The sequence below is a fragment of the Molothrus aeneus genome, chromosome Z (assembly GCF_037042795.1).
Source record: "Molothrus aeneus isolate 106 chromosome Z, BPBGC_Maene_1.0, whole genome shotgun sequence".
NCBI classification, from domain to species: Eukaryota; Metazoa; Chordata; class Aves; order Passeriformes; family Icteridae; genus Molothrus; species Molothrus aeneus.
Window position 1 is genome coordinate 31,145,504 of NC_089680.1, and position 27,641 is coordinate 31,173,144.

General features: G+C 36.2%; 1 protein-coding gene across 2 annotated transcripts in view; it reads left to right on the forward strand.

Moving 5' to 3' along the window:
* Nucleotides 1–26,230, forward strand: part of POLK (DNA polymerase kappa) — a 34,278-nt gene extending 8,048 nt beyond the window's left edge. For both annotated transcript variants that reach the window (XM_066569664.1, XM_066569662.1), the window contains exons 2-15: nucleotides 183–361; nucleotides 2,784–2,903; nucleotides 8,492–8,644; nucleotides 9,044–9,175; nucleotides 10,833–10,986; nucleotides 13,794–14,009; nucleotides 15,694–15,818; nucleotides 16,001–16,167; nucleotides 18,166–18,198; nucleotides 19,926–20,022; nucleotides 21,304–21,475; nucleotides 22,301–23,266; nucleotides 24,387–24,438; nucleotides 24,590–26,230. In XM_066569664.1, coding sequence (XP_066425761.1) covers nucleotides 224–361; nucleotides 2,784–2,903; nucleotides 8,492–8,644; nucleotides 9,044–9,175; nucleotides 10,833–10,986; nucleotides 13,794–14,009; nucleotides 15,694–15,818; nucleotides 16,001–16,167; nucleotides 18,166–18,198; nucleotides 19,926–20,022; nucleotides 21,304–21,475; nucleotides 22,301–23,266; nucleotides 24,387–24,438; nucleotides 24,590–24,674 — 2,610 coding nt within the window. In that variant the 5' untranslated portion in view covers nucleotides 183–223 and the 3' untranslated portion in view covers nucleotides 24,675–26,230. The remainder of the gene's footprint in view (nucleotides 1–182; nucleotides 362–2,783; nucleotides 2,904–8,491; nucleotides 8,645–9,043; nucleotides 9,176–10,832; nucleotides 10,987–13,793; nucleotides 14,010–15,693; nucleotides 15,819–16,000; nucleotides 16,168–18,165; nucleotides 18,199–19,925; nucleotides 20,023–21,303; nucleotides 21,476–22,300; nucleotides 23,267–24,386; nucleotides 24,439–24,589) is intronic.
* Nucleotides 26,231–27,641: the final 1,411 nt, after the last annotated feature.

The window sequence follows — 27,641 nt, forward strand, 5'->3', positions numbered from 1 at the left end:
TTTATCAGAAGAGTCTTACTGTATCCAAACACTGATGGAGTTATAGGTAGTTTGATGTGGTGTGTGTGGCAGGTCAGCTACTTTGTAGGAATATAAGTCTTCATATTTATGATAAATAAAACTAATGACAAAATCTAATTATTGTTCAGTTGAAACATAAATATTTTATTACTTTTTTTCAGATATTAAGTCGTAAAACAGGTACTTGTTTTCAAGAAATACAATGGACAACATGAAAACCGTTTCTGACAGCTCTCGCAATGATGGACTTCTACTTAGAATGGGCCTTAATGATAACAAAGCTGGAATGCAGGGTTTGGATAAGGAGAAAATCAATAAAATCATCATGGAAGCTACGAAGGTTGGTTTGATTACTTTTTTCCTAGTGCTTTTTTTGTGATCCAGTATTTGAAAACCCTCCTCCTCCCTTCCCCAGGTTGTATCCCTTACGTGTCTATATGGATAGTATCTTCTTGGAAGAAATTTATATGTGGGGAGGAAGGAGAAGGGCCATAGTTTAGTGTACTTTAGAGTACTGTTGTATTCATCCACAAGGACAAGGAGGATGACAACTGACTATATGCTTAAGTGCTCCTTTTTTGTCCAAAGCAGTATGTAAATACTACAGCATTTTCCAGAGGTAATGGTGAAGGCTGCGGGTTCCTCTTTTTCTTCCCCTTTCCATTCCTTTTGTCCGCTCCATCATTAATCAGCCAAACAGATTTACTTCTTTTGGTCACCTTCCTGTAACTGATGAATTTGATGTAATCGAGTTTTTCTATAATCAAGTTTTTACTGCCTGTCTTTGTGACTGTTCTCAGTACTCAAGAGAAGTCGCCAGTAGTGTACAGCTTTATACTAAAGATCCACAGAGGCCCTCACAACTCTTCAAACCATTGAAATATTTGTCATCCTAGTTGTTATTGGAGAGTTCCAATAGAACAATATAGGGATAACACTTTATCTGAGAAAGTCAGGGGTTTTCTTACTTTTCCTTGCACAAGTGTGCATTTTATTTGGTGTCATCATGGCCCAAGATTATGTGCTTTGATGTTTTCCTCATGCATTCCATGTTGACTAATCTTGCTCTGTAGTGATCTGCAGTGGTGGGGCAGAGGGAGAAAGGAGGAGAGAGAGAGAAAACATGCTGCAAACAATTCATCAGTTACAGGAAGGTGACCAAACTTTTTCCTTTTTTTTGCTTGCAGTTTCACATTGATGATACTTTATAGGCTATCAAACTTGTTATTGATAAGTTGTTTCTTCTATATATTGTGTTCACTCTTGAAAGCAGTGCTTTGTCAGACATATCCCAGATAATGATATTTACATAAAATATTTTGTTATAGCAATTACTGTTTCATTTCCTGGTATGAAATAGAATGAACTGTAAAATAGGCTTTCAAAGCTGACATATAGGCATCTAACTACTTGAATATATTTCTATCAAAAAAGTGCAAGAGTTTATAATTGCCAGATACACATCAAAAAATCCAAAAAGAAGCATTGATTGTTTTCCTTAAGCTTTTCTATAATCTTTAAAATTACACCTACAGACACTACCCGCAGCTGTACTGCAAGGTTTATGACATTTCAACTGTGAAATACTGCAATAAATGGAAAAAAACCCTAAAACTTACTTATGATCTCAAGAACTGTGTTGCTTTCCACACCTACATTTTAGTACTCGTTTCTTTCAGTGAGTCTCAGCAAGTCATATTTGATGGCATAGGTGAGAAAAGATAAAAGGGCATATCTGACATTTAAAGAAAACACACCTTAGTTTTTTTTTTAATTAGATATTTCTTCTAATGAAATGTGATATATTACAGCTCTGCCATCATCTTTTTTTATAGTTATTATGAAAGTGGATGTTTTTGCTTTTTATATAAATGCTTGAATCTGGCTTGACTATGGCTGAATCCTTGGTATCGGTGACAGTTTGGTGGTTAGACACTTTGACCTAAAGATGTGTTGATTTTTGCAGATTTTACCAAGAAGTTCAAAATAAGCCTTTTCTTGCAAGTATTATTTCACTTGTAAGCTAAGATATATTGCAAGAAAAATATTTTATTTCCTAATTTTGAATTTTTATCTTTTCTACTTCATTATATACCCTCCTTTCTTTGTTCTGAGTCAGGAGGGAAAGTCACATTACACATTCTGTACATGATTATTTTCTTTTTATTACATCTCCTTGTATTCATGCCTTTTTTTGAAGGAACAATTACATATATGAGAGCAACAGGACTTTTTTATACTCATTTGGTTTTCATCATCCTCTTCCAAAGAGCTTCTGATTCTGCAGTGTCCTTCATGATTGAATGGCCAACAAAATACTCAACATTAAAAGCGAATTTGACTTATAGAACATCATTATATATTTCCATATTTATTAAGCTATGTAGAAGTCTGAAAAAATGCTAAAATAAATTTTTATTAGAGTTTTGTACTCCATACCTTGGAGATGTTGCAAAGAATAGTTTGTTTTTTATCTATTCTTTCAAAATTTTTATTGTCAGGTGTTAGACTAAATAAACATACAAAGTACTCTTAATAACTCCTTAAACTCCTTTGAGCAGGAGAAATATATGTGTGTCATTTGAAGAGATGTAAAGAACCAGTGGTCTTTTTTGTGTATTTTTATATGAAAATCCAAAGCAGGCATTAGAAACCATCTCTGTGTTCTATGTTTTCTTTATTTAAAGATCAAATATGGTTGCTTAAATACAAGGTAAAGACAAAAAGAAAAACATAGTGTTTTTGTGATTTTTTTCTTTCAGGGTTCTAAATTTTATGAAAATGAACTTAAGAAAGATCAACAAGTTAACCAACGAATTGAAAAAATGATGCAGCTAAAAGAGAAAATTACAGCACAACAGCTCTTGAAAGCACAGATGCAGGTAGTAATCTTCTAAAGACTTACTGGGGTCAATGTTGAATCATAAACATTTTGGTGTGTTCTGATTTATTGCATTAAATTCTGCCAATAGGCACAATGTTAAACTACTATTTGATGTTAGACCTACAAGGAAAAGTGTGTAATATTTTGCTGGTGTCATCTTAATATAAACTTGCTAGAAGAATGGTTTGTAAAATTACTTTGAAATGTTCTCTAAATGAGAAAAATGAAACAAATTAATTCCTATGTTTCCAAGTCTGATGAGTTTGAAGTTTTGTCATTATGATTTATGTAAAGGTTTGTTAAATACTTTGTTGATAAGTATCATATCACTATTGCGTTTAGAATTTACATATATTTGTGTTCAGTGGCCTGCGATGGAATGAGAAAGATCAGAGTTGTCAATAATATGCCTTTTTTAAGCCAATTAATGAAAATCATCATGACAAGCAGTCACAAGAAATGCAAGTGTCCTGAACTAGACAGATGAAGAGGCTATTTTTCTTTTCAAATGCCTATGGTAGATAGTAGTCTCCAAAGTATTACAGTGTATGTAATGTTAAAAGAAAGGTTGCACACTAAACATTACTAGGCACAACAGAATTAAAATTGTTTGTAGGAGCTGAATTCCTTTCCATTTTCTTTTGTGCTGTGATTCAGTCTTTAAATGATTGCTTGCTAGTTTTCCTTGACGGGATACCTGTTTTATTCACTGCATATAGCAGATTGTGTTCACTGAGGGGAAAATTATTCAATATTTACTGTTGTCCTTAGTGTTTGATGGGTGGCCCCAAGCTTTATTTGTTGAACTCTAGTCTAAATCCAGTTTTGAATGCAGAATTACTGATTTTCTAATGGAGTTTTTTATGTTGTACACCACATACTGTGAATTCTTAATTCTTGCAATATTCCAGCAAAGTAGACGGATATTTTTTTTGTTTGTAGATGAAGAGCTGAAACACATGAAGATTAAATACATCCTTTAATTTTCAGTGCCATTTTGAGGATTAGAAGTTGAGGTCTTTTTGGTGTATAACCGTTTTTGTTCAATTCAGGTTTGCAAATCACTTCCATACTTTAGATGCCAGTGTTTCAAATTTGTTCCAAGAAAAGGTCACCATTCTGAGTACCTCTGAAAAGTTTGTTGTAAGCCTATATGTCACAATTGTTTTTAGTAAATCTTTAACATGGATTAATTATGACTCTGCTTGTCCAGGGTTTTTTGAGTTAACTAAGGTAGCTTTTAAGTAATATAATTACAGAAAAAATGCTTCTGTTTCCATCCTACCTTCACCAGAGAACTATTTATTTTACAGAGAATAGTATTTCTTATAGAATGGAGTACATGAATAACACAAATTTTATAAAAAATGTTGTTATTATATAGTTATGTAATGAGAGAATATGTAGTGCACTTTGTGGAAACCAAAACATTTCAATTCCTTTGTCTACCTTCATGTTATCCTTTTCAGAAATTGATTCCTTGATATTATAAAATATAATTTTATGCTCTTTCAATGTTTCTTATGAAAACTGGTTTCTATAGAGGAAAAAAGAAACCTAAGAAGATAAATTCTCTTGTATGTATTTTAGTGGGACCTGACTTTCAAATTCCATGCTTGAAATCTTTATGCTGTTTGGTGAAATAGCAGACATCTTTATTTCCAATAGATAAATTGCAAAGTCAGCTGTCATACTGCATGAGAAATGGCATTAGAGGAGTATAATAGGCACACTTTTTTGCTGGCTAATTTGAGATCTTTGCTGCTGTAGAAACATCTTGAAACATTGGATTTTTGTTCTATTCTCTGTATGCACATAAACTCTGGTATATGATTGTTGTTGCCCTCATTCTCCCAGCACAAATTCTGACCATTTTGCTCTCTCCTCTACTTTCTTTTAATTTGTCATATCCTGAATTTTTCTTTCTTGTCCCACATCCACAGATCACCATCAGTCCTCTTTACAAAACAGTCCCAGAGTCCTCATTGAAATTGTCCCAGAGTCCTCTTTGAAATTTGTGGACTTGAAGCCAGTCTTCTCTCTCTCTATTTGATATTCTAAATATCTTGCCCTTTTTCTGTTTCTTACCTGCCAGCCACATCTCCCTAGGCCTCCACCTGTTGCTTTGCAAATCTTTGTCTTGTTTGGTTTTCTTAATAATTGTTGTGTATTGTTTAATCATCTCCATTCAGTTATGGATATAATCAGTTCTTTTTATTATCTTCTCTATTGTTCTTATCTATTGAGTTTCTTAGCACTTCTTTTTAGTACTACATTCTGCTAAAATTTTAAGTGGGAAGTATTCTGGAATTAGAAAGGTATCTGTATATCTATCTCTATGAATACTGCATGTTCTCATCTTCAAATGAAGTCTTGTTTGTAGGATGGTTAGAGGCTCAGGTATGATTTCCTAAGCTGCAGTTGATTTAAGTCCTGTAAGGTAAAGCCAAACAAAAATGTCTCCACGTACTGGACTTTTGGACAAAATCCTGCTTACATGGTGGCAACAGTAATACAAATAAAATGTAGATTCTGCAACACAATCTGTTGGTTTTGCCATTAGAGTGTGTGGAACTCCTTGAGGTTCAGCAGTAATTTGTAATAAATTAAAAAGTGTGCAGCTGCTACCAGATTTGGAAACTGCTGTACTGATGTTTGCTGGTTTTATTCACCCATGTTTGGTTTATCCTGGATGTTTATTTTGTAAATAGTTACCACTGTCTTGCTTTTATTGACTTTTTCTGTCTTGAAAACTTACATATTCTACTGTGGGATAAGAAAAAAAAGAAGTTACTCTTCAAATTGTGTAAAAGTAGTTATAAGGAAAATTAAACTTCTAATTATAATTTGTAGTTTTTGGCTGTTTGGTGGTTTAGTTTTTTTTTAATCTAGCTTGGAAATATATATTAAAATGATCTCTACTTTACAAAGGTTTATTGAAAGCAGCTTTTAAAAACTTGTCAGCCTGGCTTGCATGTAAGGAATTACTCCACAAATTTTAAGGAGAGATTTTTTATGTGCCAAGAATTCTCTGAGTAGATCTGGTTGTGTTTGGTTTTGGCATATTACTTGTATCCATTTCTTTCACTGAAGAGTAATCTTTTTGTATTTCTTATTAGTTTAATGTGATTTTGCTTCATTCTTTAGATGTATATGTTAGCTAACCAGTAAGTATGATGTTAGCAATCTATTTAGGGAGAAAAAGCAAAACAGAAGTTTGTTATAAATGTGATAAATTGAAATGCAGCAGTTATGCTACGAGAGCAGCACTTGATAGTATTAATTAAACAATTTGAATTTGAGAGCAACCTGAAAATTATCTGTAAAGCAGAATTTAAAATAAGGATGCTTTTGATGAATTAAGTGTGACATGAATCTTTTTGAATTAGTAATATAGTGGAAATAATGTAAATACTCCACTTTTGTTTGGTTGGTTGTTTTTTTTTTCTTTGAATGTCTTCCCCCTTGTGCTTTTAATTTGTCTGAACTAGTTTTCTCAGCCTCAGAGAACATACTGTGCTCTTCTGTATTGAGTAGCCTAGTTTAAGGCTCTGGTCTAGCATTTCATCCCTCATAGCAACTTGGAAAAAAACAAAGAAAAGACTTTGTAAATCATTAATCAGCAATTTAAATAGAACATTCCAAGCTCACTTGCCTTGGTTCAAGTGTTTTGAGCTCAAAGATGGTTCTCATGGATAAGGTTTTTATGGTTTTTTATTAAGCAGTTCTGTTGAGGGAAGTAAAAGAGAGAAGAACCTTGCAAATTGCATGTAAACATTCCTCTCCAGGGCCATAAATAAATTATAGTCAGTCCAGAGACATTTCTGTGCTGGTACCCTGATGTCAGGAGAGTGTGTGTGGCCTTGTGCCTGCAAGCAAAGTGAAACTTTGGTTCCTTTTTGCTAATTCCATTTATTGCTGTGTTACCTTGTTGTGAAGCCTATCAGGACTTCTTCCTAGCAGTAGCAGCCTTTTGTTGTGTAGATTGAGGTTGCCTAGTATGGTTAGGTAATCTTATTTTGATAGCACATTCTCTTGGCTTTTTTCCTGTATTTTCTCTTACTTCTAGAATGATGTGTGATGCTGCTGCCACCATGATCATCATAAAAATCCCATGTCAAACATTTAGCAATTTTTCGTGACAGCATGGTTCATACCTCATTCATAGGTCAACAGTATTTCTGGAACAAGTAAATGCATGACTTTTGGTAAAAACACAAGCAATTTAAGCACAATCAAAGTACTTTGTTGAGCAATCTGTGTCATAACACCAAGGAGCCGATGAAGCCATACTGCTCACATAGGCATACATCTTTAACATTTGGAATGAAACACACTTGTGTATAGGCTATTCTGTAAATAACTTGCACTTTTCTTAGCAATCGAGCCTTATATGGTTCCTGTGACAAAAGTTGAGGACTTTTATTGAGGGATTGACAGTAGCTTACTTTGTAGTAATTGACCATGGGTGTTTGAGACCTTATTTCTGGCAAGACAAAATGGATGATCCTGTGAGCTGCTTGTCTTCTCTTCACCATTCTAGGCCAATTTTTTGAAGTGTGATAGCTTTATTCAGGAATGTTGGAAATTCTATAGTAGCATGTTTTCTTTTTTTTTTTAATAACTTGCATTTCTAAAACTAAATGCTTTCAGTAAAGCTTCATACTCAAGGGTCTTACAAAGTTTATTTGAATCAAATACGTCTTTTTTTTTTGTCATGTTATGTGGAGTTTTCTTGTTTGGTGGGTGGGGTTTTCTGCTGATTTTGTCTGGGATAGAGTTAATTTTCTTCACAGCAGCTGGCATGGGACAGTGTTTTGGTTTTCTGCTGAAAGCAGTGTTGATTTATAATGAAGAAATGCTTAGCTATTGCCGAGCAACACTTGCACAGAGCCAAGGCCTTTTCTGCTCCACTCACCACCCCACCAATGAGGAGGCTGGGGGTGCACAGGGGCTGTGAGGGGGCACAGCAAGGACGGCTGACCCCAACTGACCACAGGGATATTCCAGACCATATAGCATCAGGCTCAGCCCACAAAGTGGGGTGTAGATGAATGAAGGATGGACTTTTGCAGCTATGGCATTTATCTGCTCGAGTAACTCCTACATACGATTAAGCTGTTTTTCCTGGAAATGGCTGAACACCTGCCTGTCCATGGAAAGCAGTGAATTAATTCCTTATTTTGGTTTGCTTGCATGCACAGCTTTTGCCTTCTGTGATAAATTGTCTTTATTTCAACCCCTGGTTTTTTTCATTTTTATTCTTCAGACTTTTCCACCATGAGGGATTGAGTGGCTGCCGGAGCTCAGTTGCCAGCTGGGGCTAAACCACAACAGCTGTGGTTTTTTCCACTGGGTTTTGGGGTCTTTTTTTTGGACCAATTGCTGCAGCAGCATTCTCTCTGAGAGCAAGTTTCCTCCAAAGCTTAATTGGGTTTTTTTAGTTGGTACTGATTTGGTAGGGATTGGATTTGTTGAGGTTTTTTCTCTAACTATATGCAAGATTCATCTGAGTTTTAAGATCATCTATACTCTTGCACTTCTGCCAGGTTAGAAGTATTTCAATTACTGATTTATTCTGTTCAGGTGGACAAACTTGTGATAGAACTGGAACAGAACCGTAACCTTAGCAGTACAATTGTACACATTGACATGGACGCCTTCTATGCAGCTGTGGAAATGAGAGACAATCCAGAGCTGAAGGAAAAACCTATAGCAGTGGGATCAATGAGTATGTTGGTAAGGCTGAATGTTAAACAAATAAATTGCATGAAATTAAGAAATCAATTGCATGAATCTTAAGCCTAATAAACCATAAAACAATAGCAGAAATAAAATTACACTGTTTTATATGAAGTGTGGAAAACCCAAAAATAATAAAGGAAACAGCAATTCTTAGACTTGACCATGTAAGCTGGATTTTTCAGTAAAAAGTGTACTAATTAAAATTTAAAGTATGTAAGCAGATTGAAAGGCAGGAGGAGGGGGAGTGAAAATGTATATAAACTCTTGGCTTTTTCAGTCTTTTCTGTATGGAGATATGTGATTAGAACTTTTATTTTTATTTAGAACTATTTAATTCTAAACTTAAAGAAAAGTTTGATTACTGAACACTAAACTTACTTAATCTCTCTTAAGTCCACCTCAAATTACCATGCTCGGAGATTTGGGGTGCGTGCAGCCATGCCTGGATTTATTGCTAAAAGGCTATGTCCCCATCTAACTATAGTACCACTAAACTTTGAAAAATATGGCAAAGTGAGTAAAGAGGTAAGTCTGAAAGTGGTCTCTAACCAAAAGTGAGTGTAATTGTTTTTAGACTGTGTCAATAACATCAGTTCTAGATAGTATGAAAAGTGATAATTAAAATATTAAATTCTTCAGTAATGTAGCTTTAAACATAAGTCTAACAAAATATTGGTGCTCTTGGACAAGGAGATGAAAAAACATTGCACTTACCCAATCTATCAATTCTACTGAAGTTAGTAGCATTGCTGATAGAAGTTTTGAAAATCTCTTGTTGTATTATTCTTAAAAGTTAAAATCATGGAACATAATCTAGTTACTAGGAAGTTGCAAGTACATAGGAGTCATGGAAATGATAATTTCATGTAATGTGTAATCATACTTTTGAATACTAATTACTGGAGAGAAAAACAAAGAGCATTAGTGACTTATAAATGCAGATTGATTTTTTTTAAATAAGGGACTACATAGAGCAAAAGAAATATGGAGAAAATAAATAATGTTTTCCTTTAATGGAAGTAGTTTTACTTAGTGCCAGAGGAAATAGTTATGATAGATAAAAGCCTGTTTAAAAAAAGGATAAGAGGTCTTTTGTACATTTTTAATCAAATTAGTGCATGACACAAGTCTCCTGACTTTAAAAAAATTGTGTCAGGCCTTCTTTATTTTTATGAAGCAAAAAATATACAAACATAAAGTAAGATATTAGTTTATTTTTTTCACTTCTGAAAAAACAAAGAGAAAGAAAAAAGGCATATATAAATATGCCATATTTCAGAATAGTTTTGAACTTAATGATTTTGGATTTCATGATGTTTATTTCACAATGTGTATTTCATTTGTTGTTTGATAGGATAAAGTATTAAAGTATTAGAGATTTGGCTTGGTCTGGATTTTTAGTTATGTTTTTCTCTTGGGTTTTTGATTGAAAATATTTAAATTTATTTCATTTTGTCTTTCAAAGTTCATAGAGAATCCTATCTTCATTCAGTTTCAGAAGGATGAAGTGCATGTGGACGAATGTTGTAATACCTAAGAACTTGACTCAAACTGATAGCAAAAACATAGAAAAAATCATAACACAGTCAGATTTTCCTCCAGGTTTAAAAAAAAGGGGGAGGAGAGAAGGTAGAGCTTTTATTTTGACTGTTTATTATATTATGTTTCCTTCTAGAAAAATGGACTTATAACTAAGGTTTTCCTAACATGTTCTGCCTGTGGCATTAGCCACTGCTCTGAAATATTTTGTGTAACTTCAGTTCAATTAGTGTTGCTGGTGGGTTTCTTTAACCTTTGTATATGTGATATCTGACACACTGAGCACAGAAAACTGGATCAGTTTATCCATGTTGCTGAGTTTCCAGGTCCTCAGAGTTTTATTCAGATGGTTACTGTAGTGTCAGTGAACCTAGTGGCTGTACAGTCCTTATACACTTAGTGCCCTTTGCTGTTAAATACACTGCTCAAAATCTGTTTAGTTCTCACTTACTATTAATATCTCACTACTTGGAGAAGCATTGCTGTAATTTTACAATATCAAGAGATAATTTGTATCGTCAGTATCTTTAGTAGTTATTGATCATCAGGAAGTTTTAGAATACATTTGTTCATGTCCTGATTTTGTGTCAAGATCTGCTCTTACAGCAACACGGCTTTAAACTTTTACTATGTGTTTATCAAGGTTAGAGAAATACTGGCTGAATATGATCCCAATTTTATGCCTATGGGCCTAGATGAGGCCTACCTGAACATAACAGAGCACTTGGAGGAAAGGCTGAACTGGCCTGAAGATAGAAGAAGGTTCTTTTTTAATACGGAAAGCACTACAGGAATAGGTAAGCAAATTACTCACTTTTCATGAGGTCACCTGACACTGAGACAGAGTGTTTCTTTTAGAGATCTTAGGCAGAACCATGAAAGCATAATTTAAGCTTTATTTTCCTTAGTAGGATTACTTTATTACAACAGTATAGAATTTATCATTCAAATGGCACAGGACTTCTACAAGCAGCATCAGTATTGTGCAATCTATAAGTACCAAAATAAAAAATTTATAATACAATAGGACTTGGACTGGGTAAATAGCATGCAGTTTGCTGTATCAATAACAATCATAATCTAGACTCAAAAATCATATAAAAGAACATGAGTCACTCCCTCAATCCTCAGAGGAAGCAGATGAAGGCAGAGGTGTCCCTGGCCATTGGGATGTCTCAGGTCTCACTGTCCAGTGACAGCTCTGGTCCATGCTTCTCCTCAGGACCTGTCAAAGGTGACAGAGAGACAGCGCTGGGGCTGCAGGCAGTGCTGGGGGACTGCAGGCAGACAGTTCTGGGGGGCTGCAGGCAGGGCTGTGGGACTGCAGGCAGTGCTGGGGGACTGCAGGCAGACAGTTCTGGGGGGCTGCAGGCAGTGCTGGGGGGCTGCAGGCAGGGCTGTGGGACTGCAGGCAGTTCTGGGGGGCTGCAGGCAGTTCTGGGGGGCTGCAGGCAGTGCTGGGGGACTGCAGGCAGGCAGTGCTGGGGGGCTGCAGGCAGTGCTGGGGGACTGCAGGCAGTGCTGGGGGGCTGCAGGCAGGCAGGGCTGGGGGCTGCAGGCAGGGCTGGGGGCTGCAGGCAGGGCTGTGGGGCTGCAGGCAGTGCTGAGGGGCTGCAGGCAGTGCTGAGGGGCTGCAGGCAGTGCTGTGGGGCTGCAGGCAGTGCTGTGGGGCTGCAGGCAGTGCTGTGGGGCTGCAGGCAGTGCTGGGGGGCCGCAGGCAGCGCTGTGGGGCCGCAGGCAGGGCTGAGGGGCCGCAGGCAGAGCTGAGGGGCCGCAGGCAGGGCTGGGGGGCTGCAGGCAGTGCTGGGGGGCTGCAGGCAGTGCTGTGGGGCCACAGGCAGGGCTGGGGGGCTGCAGGCAGGGCTGGGGGACTGCAGGCAGTGCTGGGGGGCCACAGGCAGGGCTGGGGGACTGCAGGCAGGGCTGTGGGACTGCAGGCAGGCAGTGCTGGGGGGCTGCAGGCAGTGCTGTGGGGCTGCAGGCAGGGCTGTGGGGCTGCAGGCAGGGCTGGGGGGCTGCAGGCAGGGCTGGGGGCCGCAGGCAGGGCTGGGGGGCTGCAGGCAGGGCTGTGGGACTGCAGGCAGGCAGGGCTGGGGGCTGCAGGCAGAGCTGAGGGGCCGCAGGCAGTGCTGTGGGGCTGCAGGCAGGGCTGTGGGGGCAGCGGGCAGGGCTGTGGGGCTGCAGGCAGTGCTGTGGGGCTGCAGGCAGTGCTGTGGGGCTGCAGGCAGGCAGTGCTGTGGGGCTGCAGGCAGGGCTGTGGGACTGCAGGCAGGGCTGTGGGGCTGCAGGCAGGCAGGGCTGGGGGCTGCCGGCAGATGCTGCTCTGGGAGCTGCAGCTTCCCAGTGCTGCAACAGGGTCATGCACAGTACTGGGCTGGCCGGGTCTTGGGATATGCAGGAGGGCAAGGAGGGGAGTGAACAGGGTGGCAGAGAATGGGAATGGCCATTTGCCTTGTGAAATGGCATAAGACATGCTGACCACATTACATGGGATTGGAAGCAGGAGTTGCCAGTCATAAGCTTCAGATAAGCTGCCCCCACTGAAAGTGTCTTCCATAATTTGCCCCTCCCATATATTCTCTACATCCAATTTAGTTAGTTTACAGATTACCTTTCTCTACTGCTCACCTGTGAATAAAATGTACACTGCTAATGACTTGGACTTGGAGAATTTATTTTCTTTTAACATGAATAAAATGTTTGAAATGTGGTGCTAGATTTTCTAAACCAAATGGTGTGGTTTAGGTCTGCATTAAAATTCAGCTTGATAATTTTGGAAATAAGTAGCAGGAGCGCTGCAGAATTTTAGAAATGTTCAAGATATTACTGGATTTCACTTGTCTATCCACTTGGGAATAATAGAAAAGAAGTAGTCATACAAATGGTTGAATGATGCACAAACTGGAATATTAATACTACCTGTATTCAAAATTTCTGACAGTTATTAAGAGGATAATCAAGCATACACTACTATGGAAAAGTATTAATAAAATAGAAAGCAACAAACTGTCATAGTCTTTAGAAAATCAATGTCACTGATATGTAGTCATGTGCTTCTTCACACTTGCCTGGTATTTTTCTTCCTCTCAAACACAAACAAGTGCTCAGAGGGTGAAACTGTAATCGCATTGTTTGTAGAGTCAGATAAAGGACTGCTGACATTACTTTTCTACTATGACTGGAGTTGAAAATGAGAAGCTCACCAGGCTGATCATTCTAGAACTAGATATTCTAGAACCTTAATTTGATTTGGAGAATATTGAAAAAAATTCTGTGGAAGAGAGCGTATGGCTTCCAGCCTATATAAAACAAAAATAATTATAAAATCTCAGTGGTTTTGCTACAGCAACAGGCTGTAGCAAACCTTTTGCTTTTCTGGAAGTTATGTCCAGTCTACTAGCCAATTCCTTCTATCTTAGCCAAGCCCAAATCATAGCAAAACCAAAGCAGTGGCATCTCTCCAATCTTTAAACAAAAACCAATGCAATTGCTTTCTCTAAATAAAGATAGAAAGAAGTAAAGCTGCTTATGAACACTGAAGCCAGTGAAGAAGGAAATCAATCTATATGGACGTATTAATTGTTTGTATTTCTGTCTAACTTAGATAAAGGTTGTGTGAATATGTCTGCCAAATTTAATGAAGGTGAAGTCTCTTCTTCACCAGTGCTGTTTGAAGACAACACATCTCTGATGGATGACAAACATGAACAAAGAGGTCTATCAGTGGAAAACTCGGTTGTCTTTGGAACTTCTGCAGAGGAAGTTGTGAAGGAAATTCGCTTTAGGATTGAGCAGAAAACTCAACTGACTGCTAGTGCAGGTATTCAGACACATAGGAATAATAACTAATCTTTGTATTTCTGTAATGTCTTCTACTTTCATCTCAAAGGGCGTTAATTAAGAATTTACCCTTGCCACAGTCTTCTGCAACAAAAATATGAAGGTCTGCAAAGAATGTGACTTTCAATTATTTCAAGAGATGTCATGAATATCCAAACCATTACTGTTTATTTTCTTTTTTACTCTTTTTTTAATCATTGAAACAATTATGTCAATTTTTTCTTCTTCCTACTTGAAGTAGAATAAGCAGTGAGGAAGAATGACCAGTGCACTTGAGCTAATCTTAGCACAGGTGGTTTTTCTAGTGCATCATGTAAATTGTTTTTGTCAGATGGTGTCATAGTGAAATCTCTCACTGATTTCTATACTGCTTTTAGTTTGAATAGCAGATGTGTGCTGTTTTGTGTTTCTACCTTCACACTGTTCCTTGCTTAAAAAAATAACAAAATTCATTAAAATGTTAGTCCTAGAAAAGTAAATATATGCTGAAGTTAATTAACTCTTTAATAGCTTTTTAATCTTTATCAATCAAGTTCTGTGTCTTGACTTCAGACAACCCACTTTTAAATCTCAGCTATTTTGATTGACTAAAACCAGTGTATGTCTCTAGCCACATTTGGATGCCATCCAAATTGCTTTATGAACCAGGTTGGTGAGGCATCAGGCAACGGTGAGCTTTATGAAGCAGCTGCAGAGGGTCAGGAAAGTGTGGAATGTAAGCAGAGGCAGAGAAACAGCTAATAAGAAGAAGCAGGATGAAACCCCCTCCCATGTATGTTATCTCATGTAATAGCAGAATAACAGTTTTCTTTACTGAAGTATTGTCTTCTTAAGGATAAGTTAGTGTGTAGAAAACAGGTGTAGCTTTTACAAGTGCAAATAGGGGTCTTAAGCCCCAAAATTAAAAATAATTAGAAGGGTAACTGAAAAAATACGGTAATCAATAATAAGTAGAGTTATTTCTGCCATCTTGAATAATACATTATATCAGTGTGCAGACTTCTAGGGCTGTAGGACAAAGTTATTCTTTCTTTTGCTGAAGATTCCAGAGTTAATTCATAAAAAAATATTCCAGAGTTAATTTGTAAAAACAGTTATTTTAATAGAAAAGAGCCATCCCTCCTAATTCCTCTGATGTCTGTGAAATATATATAAATTTATAAATTACTACGTTCCAGTGGTAGCCCACAAAATGATATAATTTGTTAAATTCTCTCAAAAAAAGTCTTTTTGCTGAAATACAAGGAAGAAAGGTCTCCTTTCTTAAGAGTTCATTGTAACTACCATAGTCAGCATTTTCTTTTTTACCATAATCACCATCATTAAAATGTTGACTAATGTAACTGATGTTATTTTTAATGACTTGGTATTTAAGCCCTCTTGACTTACTAGTGCTTGTTGTGTTACCCTGACTATCTTAAAATAGGAAGTACACTTTATTTAAGTTATATTTTCTGTATTACATGTGTTTATGTTCTTTCATGATGATCACAAAATTTCTTTGCAGAGTTGTATCAAATGTGATTATGAATAATCATAATTCTTTTCCTTATTTTAGTCTTTGCCAAGTGTAAAGGCAAATGGCTTATGAATATTGGATAGTTGAAATTAAACTTCATCTTACATTTTTTTTAAATTACCATGGTTTTTTGTTTGTTTTTAAGGAATAGCACCAAATACAATGTTAGCAAAAATGTGCAGTGATCGTAATAAGCCTAATGGCCAATACAGAATTTCTCCTGAGAGACGAGCAGTGCTAGACTTCTTAAAAGATTTGCCCATTAGAAAGGTAAGAGACACAAGGACATTTACTATTCTGTCATGTAATGTTTTTATGTTCTAGAAGCAAGATTTTTACTGAAATGATAGAATTTTCTAGGTAATCTTCCATGTTGTGTTTGATTCAAATTTTCTGAGTAATGGATCTACAAATGGAATGTTTTCACCATAATGTTACGTACTCTTTTCTAGGTGCCAGGTATTGGAAAAGTAACAGAGAAGATGCTAAAAGCACTTGGAATTGTGACTTGCTCAGAACTTTACCAGCAGAGGGCGCTGCTTTCTCTTCTTTTTTCAGAAGTATCTTGGCGTAATTTCTTGGATATTTCCCTTGGTTTGGGCTCAACACATTTGGAAAAGTAAGCCGTGGGGGTTTCTTCCTTCTGCGTTAACATTTTTCTGAATGTTTCCTTGTGTATGTTACATACTGAACATATTATTTAACTGGCAAATATTATGGATATACGCTTGTTTAATATATTTTTTAAATGTCTGATTCCTGTTACTGTTATACTTATGTCTAAGATACAGTAGCGAAACATGAAAAAACAAAAGTTTGTACAGCCATGTCTAAATATGAAACCCAAAAAATCTCATCAGGGAAGTTGTACATAAGTGTATGTCAAGAAATCAAGGTAGGATAACCTTGTAATTATCAAAATAGCTGAACATAACTGAGGTGTCCTAAGAAGAGTTGTACACTCCCTTTTCTTCAAAAATAATGCACATTCATTGGTGTTTATGATTATTGGATTATAATGAAAATCACAAAGGTATTTGATCTTCTCTGGTGGTGAATTGTCAGGGAAGTTTCTATGTCTTTTATTAGGATTACATATTTGTAATATCAACATGTGAATTTGGTAGAATAGAACTGAAGATTATGATATCCTTCTTAATATATGTTCTTTTAAGGTTGACTGTACTTAAATGGCTTTTAACCTCCTTTTTAGGATGGGAAAAATCAGTCTTAGCAGTGCATATATCTTTTCAACAATATTTGTCATTTCTAAGCCTGTCTTGAAGACAAACATGTTCTTTAAAAAGACCCAAAGCATAGCATCTTTGTTTGTTTAACAAGGACCCTTAATTAAGTATTGGTTTCTTTTAAAAAGATACTCCTTTCCACAGTACTGAAATTCTGTTTTAAAGTAGCTTGAGAATGATTTGATTTTATTAAAAGTTCCAAAGTGTCTTATGCACTTCTGAAAGACCTATTCTTTATTATATTTGTAAATTCTCTGACAATAATATTCCCTTTTTTCCATTTGACTACAAAATAATATATGTAGTGAGCAGTTTGAAGCCCAGTAATGTGCTAGCAAAAATTTTTGTGTTGGTTTTTTTTTTATTCAGAGTATAAAAACATTTTTTAAAATATGCAGTAAGACTGACTTGATGAAGGTGACTTGATAAAAGATAAAGCACAGTTTTCAAAATATTTTTTTCTGTTAATATATAAACAGAAACCTTGGATAGTCTTTTAATAATTGGTGCAGTCTTTCTTCTTATTCACCCTAGTTAGGTGTTTTACAGCCTGGGATATCTCCCAGTACATTTTGAAAAAAAGGAGCATTTCAAAGGTTAGGGGTTTTAATGTCTAAGATTTTTTTTTTGTCAGCACCAACTTGATTTCAGTAATTTTAGTGTAGAGAAAACAAGCACTTAAAATATTAAAACCTGGATCTTCAGTAAATAGTTCATATTATTGTGTCTGACTACCTTCTCTTAAGAAAATCTGAAAATACCGAATTTGTTATTTCCAATACTTGAAAACAGAAGAATGACCTGAATTGCTCTGAGGCATCTCCTTATATGCAGAAAGTTGTTAAAGGGTACTCAATTAGCACTAAGAAGAAAGAAAGCAACAAACAGAAAAAGCTTTAACACGTCAACTTTAAGCTGAACAATCTTTTAGACTGAAGGCAGAATATTTCCTTAGATCCTCAGATAAAGGAAATATTCAAATGTACATGTATGTATGGGATTTTAATAGCCATGCTTCATAGTTATAGCTAAGACAGCATAGGATTTGTAGTTTGTTTTCTTTTTGAATCAGACTCCCTCTGACATAATAGGTGAGTTCTGAGGGAATTTTTTATTTGTTTGGATTTTAGACTTTTTTTATTTAAAAAAGAGATCTATGTTTGATCTATATCTTTACTTAATATACAGTATTTTTTTAATTTGGTTTTTGCCCTTGATTAAACTTGATGTACAAGATTTGTAGAAAAAGTTAACATCCAGATTTTATAGAAAAGACTGCTGTTAGTTATTTGGGCATTATTGGTTGACTCTGATTTTATTGAAAGGATTTCTATATCAAGAAAGTATAATAAACTTTTCTCTCTTTAAAGGGATGGAGAAAGAAAAAGTATGAGCACTGAAAGGTATGCTTCTTTAATATTGAATTAATTGCATTAACCATTGGAAGCACTAAATACCAAGTAATGTATACTTTTATTAGTCATATATAATTTTGTTTTATTTTTATTAAAAAATGCACATATACAACAACCTCACTAAATCAGATTCAAGCATGAATTATTTTTTGTCCTTGGCTCCAGAACTCCATGGAGGTATTTTTGTCAGTTTGAATATTCTCTTATCATCCAATTCTGCTAGTGCCTTTAATGGATCAAAGTGATCTTTAAACCATAAGATAAGGTGGAAATATATACAAGCTTGAAAATTTTTTATCTGTTTAAGCTCAATGTCAATATCAGTGTAGTAGTATTTCCTAACTAAAGTTTTACCAGAGTAAAGTTCCTTAAGAAGGTAGTTAATTTTGAAAAAATGATTTCTGCCAGGAGAATCTGTAAAGCACTGTAATAATTATCCCTATTATCATGTGTTTTCTTAGAAAAGGTGATAAGAAAGGATGCTTAGTTCTGTCATTTTGCGACTTAATAGCTGTGAGCAGCTTAAGTAAGCCAAATACAATTTTGGTACCACCACAGCTGAAAAATTTATGGCTTTAGTGTTGTGCTGCTTTGCAATCAGACAGATACTTTGGACATCTGTATAGTATCTTTCTGTATTGCTTTTTTCCTTTCTTTTTTTCCTCAAAGGGAGCAGTTTTAGACCAGAACTGTCTACAGGCTTCTGAGATCATGAAACTAGTTTATATGGGGGAAAAGACAGCCCTGAAATAGCATTCTCTCTATCCTGTCCTTTTCAAGCCTTGGACTTTTACAATTTCTCAATCACTGCAGTATTGTCTGAATAGCATGAGTTACTCCTTGGATAGTGGTATGGGACCCACAGTGAAATACTCAGCCTATTAGTTTGACAGCATGCAAACGTTCTTAGGGGAATGTGAATCATAATAGAGGATGTCTTTTTCGTACAGTCAGGTGAAACTGACTATAGCTTAGAGATGCAAAATCCACTGTAATTTTATTGACCTTACATTTTTAAATATAAAGCTTGACATGGAACAATGTATCTGTGAGACCTTTCCAAAGCCTGAACTGTCTATAAGTTTTGCTTTCCATTTCTCTTGAAACAAAGGAAGGTTGCTTTTCCTGTGATGTTATTACTGAAAAGCAAATGTACAACAAAAAGATAACACTGTAATTTCTGTCCTAAGAAGCTCTAGCAAAGGCAGCTGGCAACATTTTTGGCAGAAAGATAGCTTTTCCTTCTCTGAGGCTAGACAGAATTATCCTAGTTGGCATCTTTTTCTTAGCATCTGCATTATTTATTTCTGATACTTGGCTCTGATGTTGACTTCCAGCTCCTGGCTTTCTTCTGATGTTATACTGTGTGTACAAATGAGATTAATACAAATAACTTGGTTGTCTCTATGAATTCACTTACTGTTAATATTCTGTCTTGCAAATACTTAAGCTTTAATGACATTAAATTTGAATAATTTTCAAATAGTCCATGAAAAATTGAAACCAAATTGTTTCATTATTTGAAGGGCCTTTCAAACATTTTGCAAACAAAATATTCCTATTAATAATCATTGTGCCTTGAAGTAAGAATTTTAACCTATGTAACATTCTTCTGATTCTAGTATTGTTCAGCTGTAGAAAAAATACTTCTAGATTGCAGACACTGAACATACTGTAAGATTCATACTGAAAAAGATCATATTTTTTTGTCTTAGAACATTCAGTGAAATTAACACAGCAGAAGACCAGTACAGTTTGTGTCGAGAGCTCTGCAGAGAACTTGCTCAGGAGTTACAGAAAGAGGGACTTAAGGTATTTATATTATTCTTGCAGAAAGATGCTTTGCACTCCAACAATTCTATGCAGCTTTAGTATAAAGGCTTTCAGCAGCATCATACAATGCAGTCTATCTTCAGAAGTCTTCATTCTTTAATTTACAGATGTTTAGGATGTAGGCAGCATTTTGTTGTTGTGCGAGTGGCTATCTAGCAATATGTGTAGGATAAAAATTAAATCAAGTTTTTAAATATGAAAAATTAATCAAGTTGTTTGGCATGTAAACATTTTATGCCAACAGCAATGTTTGTAAGGGACAAAGGGAATAATAGAGCTTATTGTCCCTAAGCCATGCTTTGGTTGATTGTGTAATAATTATGTATTTAAAACACTGTTTCTCTCCTGTATACATACAGGATCCTGTCAATAGCCAGTTTTTAGTTTAAGAACTTGACATGTGTCGAACTTGCTTACAAATTATTCACACTGTTCAATAGTATCAATAGTAGAAACAATCCCTTTATTCTTTCTCCCCAGATACCTGTTTTTTACTTGGAAAAAGTAAATATTTTCTTTGAAGGTCTTATGGTAAAGCAAGTGATTACATTTAAGACCTAAAATAATTGTTGTTAATCTTCTTCAGCCATAAAAGATTGTCTCAAAAGATGACAGGTTGAAAGGGAGATGATCAGCTAAGGAGGATGAAGGGATAAGCTTACAAAAGCACCAAAGAGAGTGCTGCTAGTTATTTACATTTGGAAAGACATTGTAAATCACACAAATTGTTTGAGGGGTGCTGCCAGGGAAATATCTGCGCCAAACACAAATGATGTGTGTGGTTGTGATAGCACTGTTCAGGAGGAAGTAAGTTTTCCGTGAATCTGTAATGGGGTATCACTTTTGTGTTCTTCATTGTTAGGATATCTGGCACTAAAAATTTCCATATGAGGAAATATTTTTTTTGATGGGGTAGAAGTTGCATCTGCAGCCAAAACGTGAACTCAATTGAACGTGCACTAGTGGCAGGTGGTCTGCTGAGAACTGCAGTCAAATGACCCAGTTCAGAGAGTTCAACTTCGGCAGAAATTTAGGGGCAAGTACAGAATTTAGGGGCAAGTACAGAATTTAGGGGGAAGTACAGAATTTTGCAGACAGATACTTGGGAGCACCCCTTGCTGTGCACAGATAAGCACACAGTGACTATAAGCATACTTGACTCTGGCTTAAGAACGCTTATATAGATGCTACATAATAATTGGTTTTGTGCCATATATGACATACATTTGAAACCTTTTTTTAAATAATATTTTTTCCTAGGGTAAAACTGTTACATTGAAGCTTAAGAAAGTGAATTTTGAAGTTAAAACCAGAGCTTCAACTGTGCTGTCTTCTGTTTCTACTGAGGAGGAAATATTTGCTGTTGCTAAAGATTTGTTAGGAACAGAAATTGATAGTGTTGCTCCTCACCCTCTACGGATAAGACTTATGGGTAAGATATTTCAAATTCATTCTTCCTTTTCAGAGTTAGGAAATCTGATAGTGTTTTGAAATAACACACCACACTTTAAAAGTAAAACTGGTATTAATGCATTTATCCTTTTTCTATTACCCTGGTAATTTTTGCAAAGTGAAACAGATCTGTGCTGAGCAAGTAACTTAGGAAGTTCTACTAATGAGTGCTGAATGGGGACTTAGGAAGCTTTACTAATTGAGGCTGTATATTTTTATTGCAACAACAATCAGATCATCATGACAGTAGAAACTTGAGTCATAGCAGGGCTTAATTCTGCTGCTTTAAAAGAGCTTTTAAGTCTTCTTTGCACCACATCAGCAGAAGTGCTTACAGATCTGAAAGCGCAGTGTTCTGCAGGAGATGCAAACATTTCTGACAACAGTAAACTGTGTTTTGACCCTGACACGTGTTTCAGATGCTTATGCATTCTGCTTGAAACATTGAGTGGTATATAAAATTTACTTGTCTAAGATATTAGAAAGTGATGCAGAAAAATATGTTTTGATGGGTGAAGTTCATGCAAAAACCTTTAAACTGAATTCTTTGTAAGTGTATTTATAAATTTGTGTTATAATGCAATGAGTTAAAACTTCAGAGTACTAAAATTTGCAATATGGTTGGACTAGTGCTTGGGTCTGATAAAATTGTATTGACATTGTGATGCATTTGGAGGTAGTCTAGCATCTTTTTAGAGATAAATTTTGTCTTTATTGAGTGAATGTATGCCTCAAAAGGTGTTAATTAGGAGTTAGTATCAAGCTTTCATAGAATTGTTATTATAAGTTTCTTTTTCATCATTAGGTGTACGAGTATCAGGATTTCTAACTGAAGAAGAAAAGAAATACCAACAAAAAAGCATTACAAGTTTCTTAAAATCAGGAAAAGAAATTGGTTACCTTAGGCTTCAGCCAGAGAAGTCCAACCAAAAAATTTATTTCACAAAAAATTCAGAAGCACCTCATAGAGGGAGTTTTTTTGATCAAAAGCGAGCAGCAAGACAACTAAACAGTGAGAATATTTCTCCAAATGAAAGCAGAGGTAAGCAGCTCTTTCATGATGATAGATCATCAGCAAATATTGTGGAAGAAACAAAGAAATTCGCCGATTTACCGAATTCTAATGTTTGTAAGATCTTCACCTGTCCTGTGTGCTTTGAGAAACAAAGCAGCAATAATTTGGAAGAACTTAATAGACACATTGATGAGTGCCTCAATGGGATGTGTGTTAAAGATACTGTGGAAATATCCAAGAATGACAGTTCAAGAGAAAATACATCTAACTTTCTTCCACAGTTTAAAACTGAGTGGGTTGATAATTGTCAAAAAAATGAAACAGATCAATTATCAGGAACAGACCAGTCTGCAAGTGTATCTGACAGCTCTACTGACAATAGCACAGAAAAATTTGCTCAGATAATACCTGATAAATCTCCCAGAGAACGACAGCCTAACAATCTCAGTGACATTGCTAGAAATGTGTGTATGAAACAGTGTGTCTTCCCCAAACGAATGTCACAAGACAATGAAGACCATTTTGACAAGACTGAAGATACAGAAGGAAGCAGTTCATCCTGTTTCTTTGAAGCCAAAGAAGACAGTGCTCTTGTTTGTCCAGTTTGTAATTCAGAACAGAAAACCACCAATCTTGTGTCATTTAACAGACATGTTGATATCTGCTTAAATAAAGGCCTTATCCAGGAGCTAACAGAAAAACAGGATTTTCCAACTAAGACTTATAATATGGAAAACTCAAACAGAGTTTTCTCTGGTACGTATATGCATTAGTATATATTTAATTATTCAAATTGTCTGCTTTTGCAATTAAGATACTTCAGCAGTAGTGTACTTTGAACTTTTTGTTAGTTAGAAATTTTTTCTCAGCAAGCTTATTTAAGTAAGGCCTATATAGGAGTGAACATTTTTATTTAAAAAATGTCAAATTGATTTTCATGACAAAGTAGATTTATGAATCTGATGTTAGTTTGTCAGCGTCCCCCCATTTGCCACAAAGGTGACACAGGAATTACTGCTCATTTCCGGAAATTGTATGTTGCTTACACCCCACCATATTCAGAAAGGTATTTGTGAGGCCACTGAGATTAAAGTAAAGATCAATGAAAACATCTTCAACGTGTATTGTTTCAGATTCAGTTAACAGAGAGGCTCCATTATGTCATGTGCTGGCAAAAATAGAGAGATGAGAACTAAAGCTTAAAGGAAGAAACTCCCAATTCTGTTTTATAGCTAATAAAATATATCACATAACTTCATCTGTAACATGCCACAGCAGTATCATTCATGTTTTCTGAAGTAGTTTCTCTTTTTGACAAAGAGTTCATCTTCAGCCAGGTTAGAGTGCAAATGCAGGTAGTATAGTATCTGCCTAAAGTAGTCCCTAATCTATTTTGGGAACCTTTTAAAAGGAAATTAAAAGGCTAGTGTGTTAGAATTTTCAGAATACAATTAAGACTTAAAATAAGAATAGTTTACAAGAAAATTTTCAAAGTGATATTGCTATTAAATGTGCAAACATGCTTTAATTTAAATGGAAGACTTACTTTAGGTGAAGTTTCTTTTTTGTCCCCTGCAGGATAAAAAAATTAAAACCATGCTTTTTAACTACCACCTTGAAAATCAACTACGTTATGCTGAAGCATTTCTGAAAACTATTACAAGGTTCAAAGTAATCCCTTGTAATTCAATAACATAAAGGCTTTTTGGTTTTCTCTTTGAAAAATGGTAATATAAACTACAGTATTCAAGTTGCAGATAATGTTATCTGCCTCTTGAGACAGATTAAATTTTTTAAAAAGCTATTCAACGTATGTAATTTCTGAAGCATTCTTTCTTTATGTAACTCATTTTGGTTGTTTTCAATTATTTTTAAGGAGGTTTAAGCAAAGGACAGCAATGCACAAATCCTTCACAAGGAACAAAAAGGTAAGTGTTTTTTGGAAGTTTGTGTATGCAACTTGTTTGAAAATAATGAAGTCTAGAAAAATATTCAGTGTTGTAAAACCTGTGTTGGTATGCATTGTATATTTTAACCACTTACTGTTTGTTTTTTTTCCCTCCCTTTGTTTAACCCTAGGTCTGCATTAACAGCTTCACAGTCAGTATCAAAAAAACCCAAGGCAAGCAATTCCAAACATACAATCAAAATGTTTTTTAAATGATTGTGTAGCAACGTGTTCTATATGAAGCATTTCATAGAGTTTTATGACTGCAAGTTAATTTAGCACTGGCAGTAGGCTGGATTCAGGTGCCTGTCATTTTGGAACCATTCCATATCCATGTAATAAGAATATGATATCTGAGATAGAAGAAGAGGTAAAATGAAGGGGTCTTTTCCTTTTCCTTTTCCTTTTCCTTTTCCTTTTCCTTTTCCTTTTCCACTTGTTTCCAAGAATCAGAATTTGGTAGCACTTTGATTTAGCTCCCTAGAATACACAGGAATCATTAGCTAGGGTGCTCCACTGTACTTACTGAAGGCCCTCTTCCCACACCTGAACTTCTGTCTTCCTTATTGAAAAAATAAAAATATGAGATGAACTGTGTGATAACAAAGAGGAGTTGAGTTGCTCAATTTCAGCTAATGTTTGTCTTCGTAGTGGACACAAAAATGTGTTAGTCTCCCAGTTACACAGAATAAAACAAGAACTTAGAGGACTACCAAGCTCTCATTGTTACTGAAAATTAATTCAGTAAGAGTTGATTGACCAGATCTGAAGGACTCATCATGGTGAAATATACAATGACTTCACTTATTTAAAAAATGTTTAAAAATCTGTTGAGTGAGAAGATTTGTCCAGGATACTCAGACAAATGCTGTTTCATCTTTGGTCTTTCCAAAGAGACTGAAAACTTTTTTACAGTTCGAAATTGTTACCAGTGAGTAGCACTAAATTTACTCTAAATAAAAGGTTTCTTGGTGCAATAATAATGAATTACGTGCAAATACAAGATAATGAACTTTCTTATTGTTTAGCTATCTTTCTCTTTTAAATTATTTTGTATTGCTGAATAAAGTGTATTCTGTGAGTGCATATGTGGAAAAAGGAATGTAAGTGCAAATATTTAAAATGCTCTGTTTAGATTTTTTTTCTGTTCACACCAAATTGTTTAGACATTTTATTATAATTAAATATTTATCAGACAAATAATTTATTATAACATATTTCTTAGAAGTTATACAAACAGTGCCAAGCCCTATAGGAAATATAAATTGCTTTTTTAACTGCAAGGTCTTTTAAAGAAGTGGCTGCTGTAGAAGCATCTATTTTGCTGTTCAACTGTATCAGGATTTCCTTGCTTTTTAATCAAACAAATGTATCATGGTATATTTTAGATGCTCAAGCTCAGTTCAGAATATGCTTTCCTGTTTCCAGAATTGCTGGAATGATTACACCATCTCTACCTGCTTATCTGTTTGTTTGTCAGATGCCACTGTACCCACAGCTCTGTCATTTGAATTCATGTCAGTGCTCCCTTACCTTCTTTGGACCAAATCAGCTGGACTAGTTCAAACTTTAAATTGACTCAGTTAGCTTTTTCAAACTGGGTCAGTGAGCACTCAGCATGAGCTATTCTGTTGACAGGCATGGGAACTTCTCGTAGGAAAGACATAAAAACAACTGAGGGAATATAAGTCTCCCAACTGCTGTTTAGAAAGTGAACACCTATCCCTTTTTTAGTTTGTATCTCTGATTCAATAAAGTGTAGAATCTAAGTATTACCTTGTCATAATGTGTATATGTCTTTAAAACGTCTATTTTTACATAAGCATTACATAGCAAAAAGTAAGCTACTCTTACGTGTTTGAAAAAAATAAGTTGTCTTAGCCTCAAAAGTTGCCTTGCCATCTGTTTAAAAAGGAAATGTCATAGAGTTATCCTAGTGTCATGAAAAGGTTGTGGATGTGTCAGTATTAATGAGAAAATAAAACTCAGTGTGTGAGTGTAAAAATTATTTATTACAATGCCATTATGCATTGACCCTGACTGGATGCCAGGCAGACACCAAAGCTGCTCTTTCACTCACCTCTGCAGCTGGACAGGGGAGAGAAAATATAGTGAAGGGTTAATGGGTTGAGACAGGGAGCAGAAGAGATCACTCATCAAATACCATCATGGGCTAAGCAGGCTCTAATTAGAGATATGAATTGAATTTATCACTAAAAAAATGAGAGCAGAATGAGAAGAAAAGTAAGACCTTAAAAACACCTTTCCCGCATTGTCTCTCCTTCCCAGCTCTACCTCCTCCCCCAGTGGCACACAGAGACAGGGAATGGAGGTTATGGTCAGCTCCTCACATGTTGTTCCTGCTCACAGAGAGGAATCTTTCCCCTGCTCCAACATATGGGGTCCCTCCCATGGGAGACAGTTCTCCATGAACTTGTCCAACATGAGTCCATCCCTTGGGCAACAGATCTGTGAATTGCTGCAGTGTGGTCACTCTTCCATGCAGTGCAGTCCTGCAAGGAGAGGCTGCTCCAGTGTGGGCCTCCCACGGTGTCACAAGTCCTACCAGGAAACCTGCTGCAGCATGGGCTCCTCTCTCCACAGGTCTGCAGGTCCCTGCTCCAGTGTGGGCTTCCCATGAGGTCACAGTCCCCTCCCAGACACCCACCTGCTCCAGCGTGGGTCTGTCTCCTCCATGGGCTGCAGGTGAATCCCTGCACCTCCCTGACCTCCATGGGCTGCAGAGGCACAGCTGTCTCACCATGGGCTGCAGGGGCATCCCAGCTCCAGGGCCTGGAGCATCCCCTGTCCCTGCTTCTCCAGTGACCTTGGTGTGTACAGAGCTGTTCCTCTCATATATTCTCACTCTGTTCTTCTGTGGTCACAATTACAATTTTGCAATAATATTTTTTTTTCCTCAAATCTCTTATCAGAGAGACCTTACCACTGTTTCTGCTTGGCTCAGTCTTGGCCAGCAGCAGGTACATCTAGAGCTGGCTAGAATTGCCTTTGCTGGATATGGAGGAGGCTTCTGGCAGCTTCTCGCAGAAGCCACCCCTGTAACACCTCTGCTACCAAAGTTTGATTATGCAAACCAAATACAAAGTTGTGTGTGTTTACTGGTTTCAAGTCCTTTTTTCCCATACTTATAGTTTTTAATACCATACTTATTACTGTTTTTAT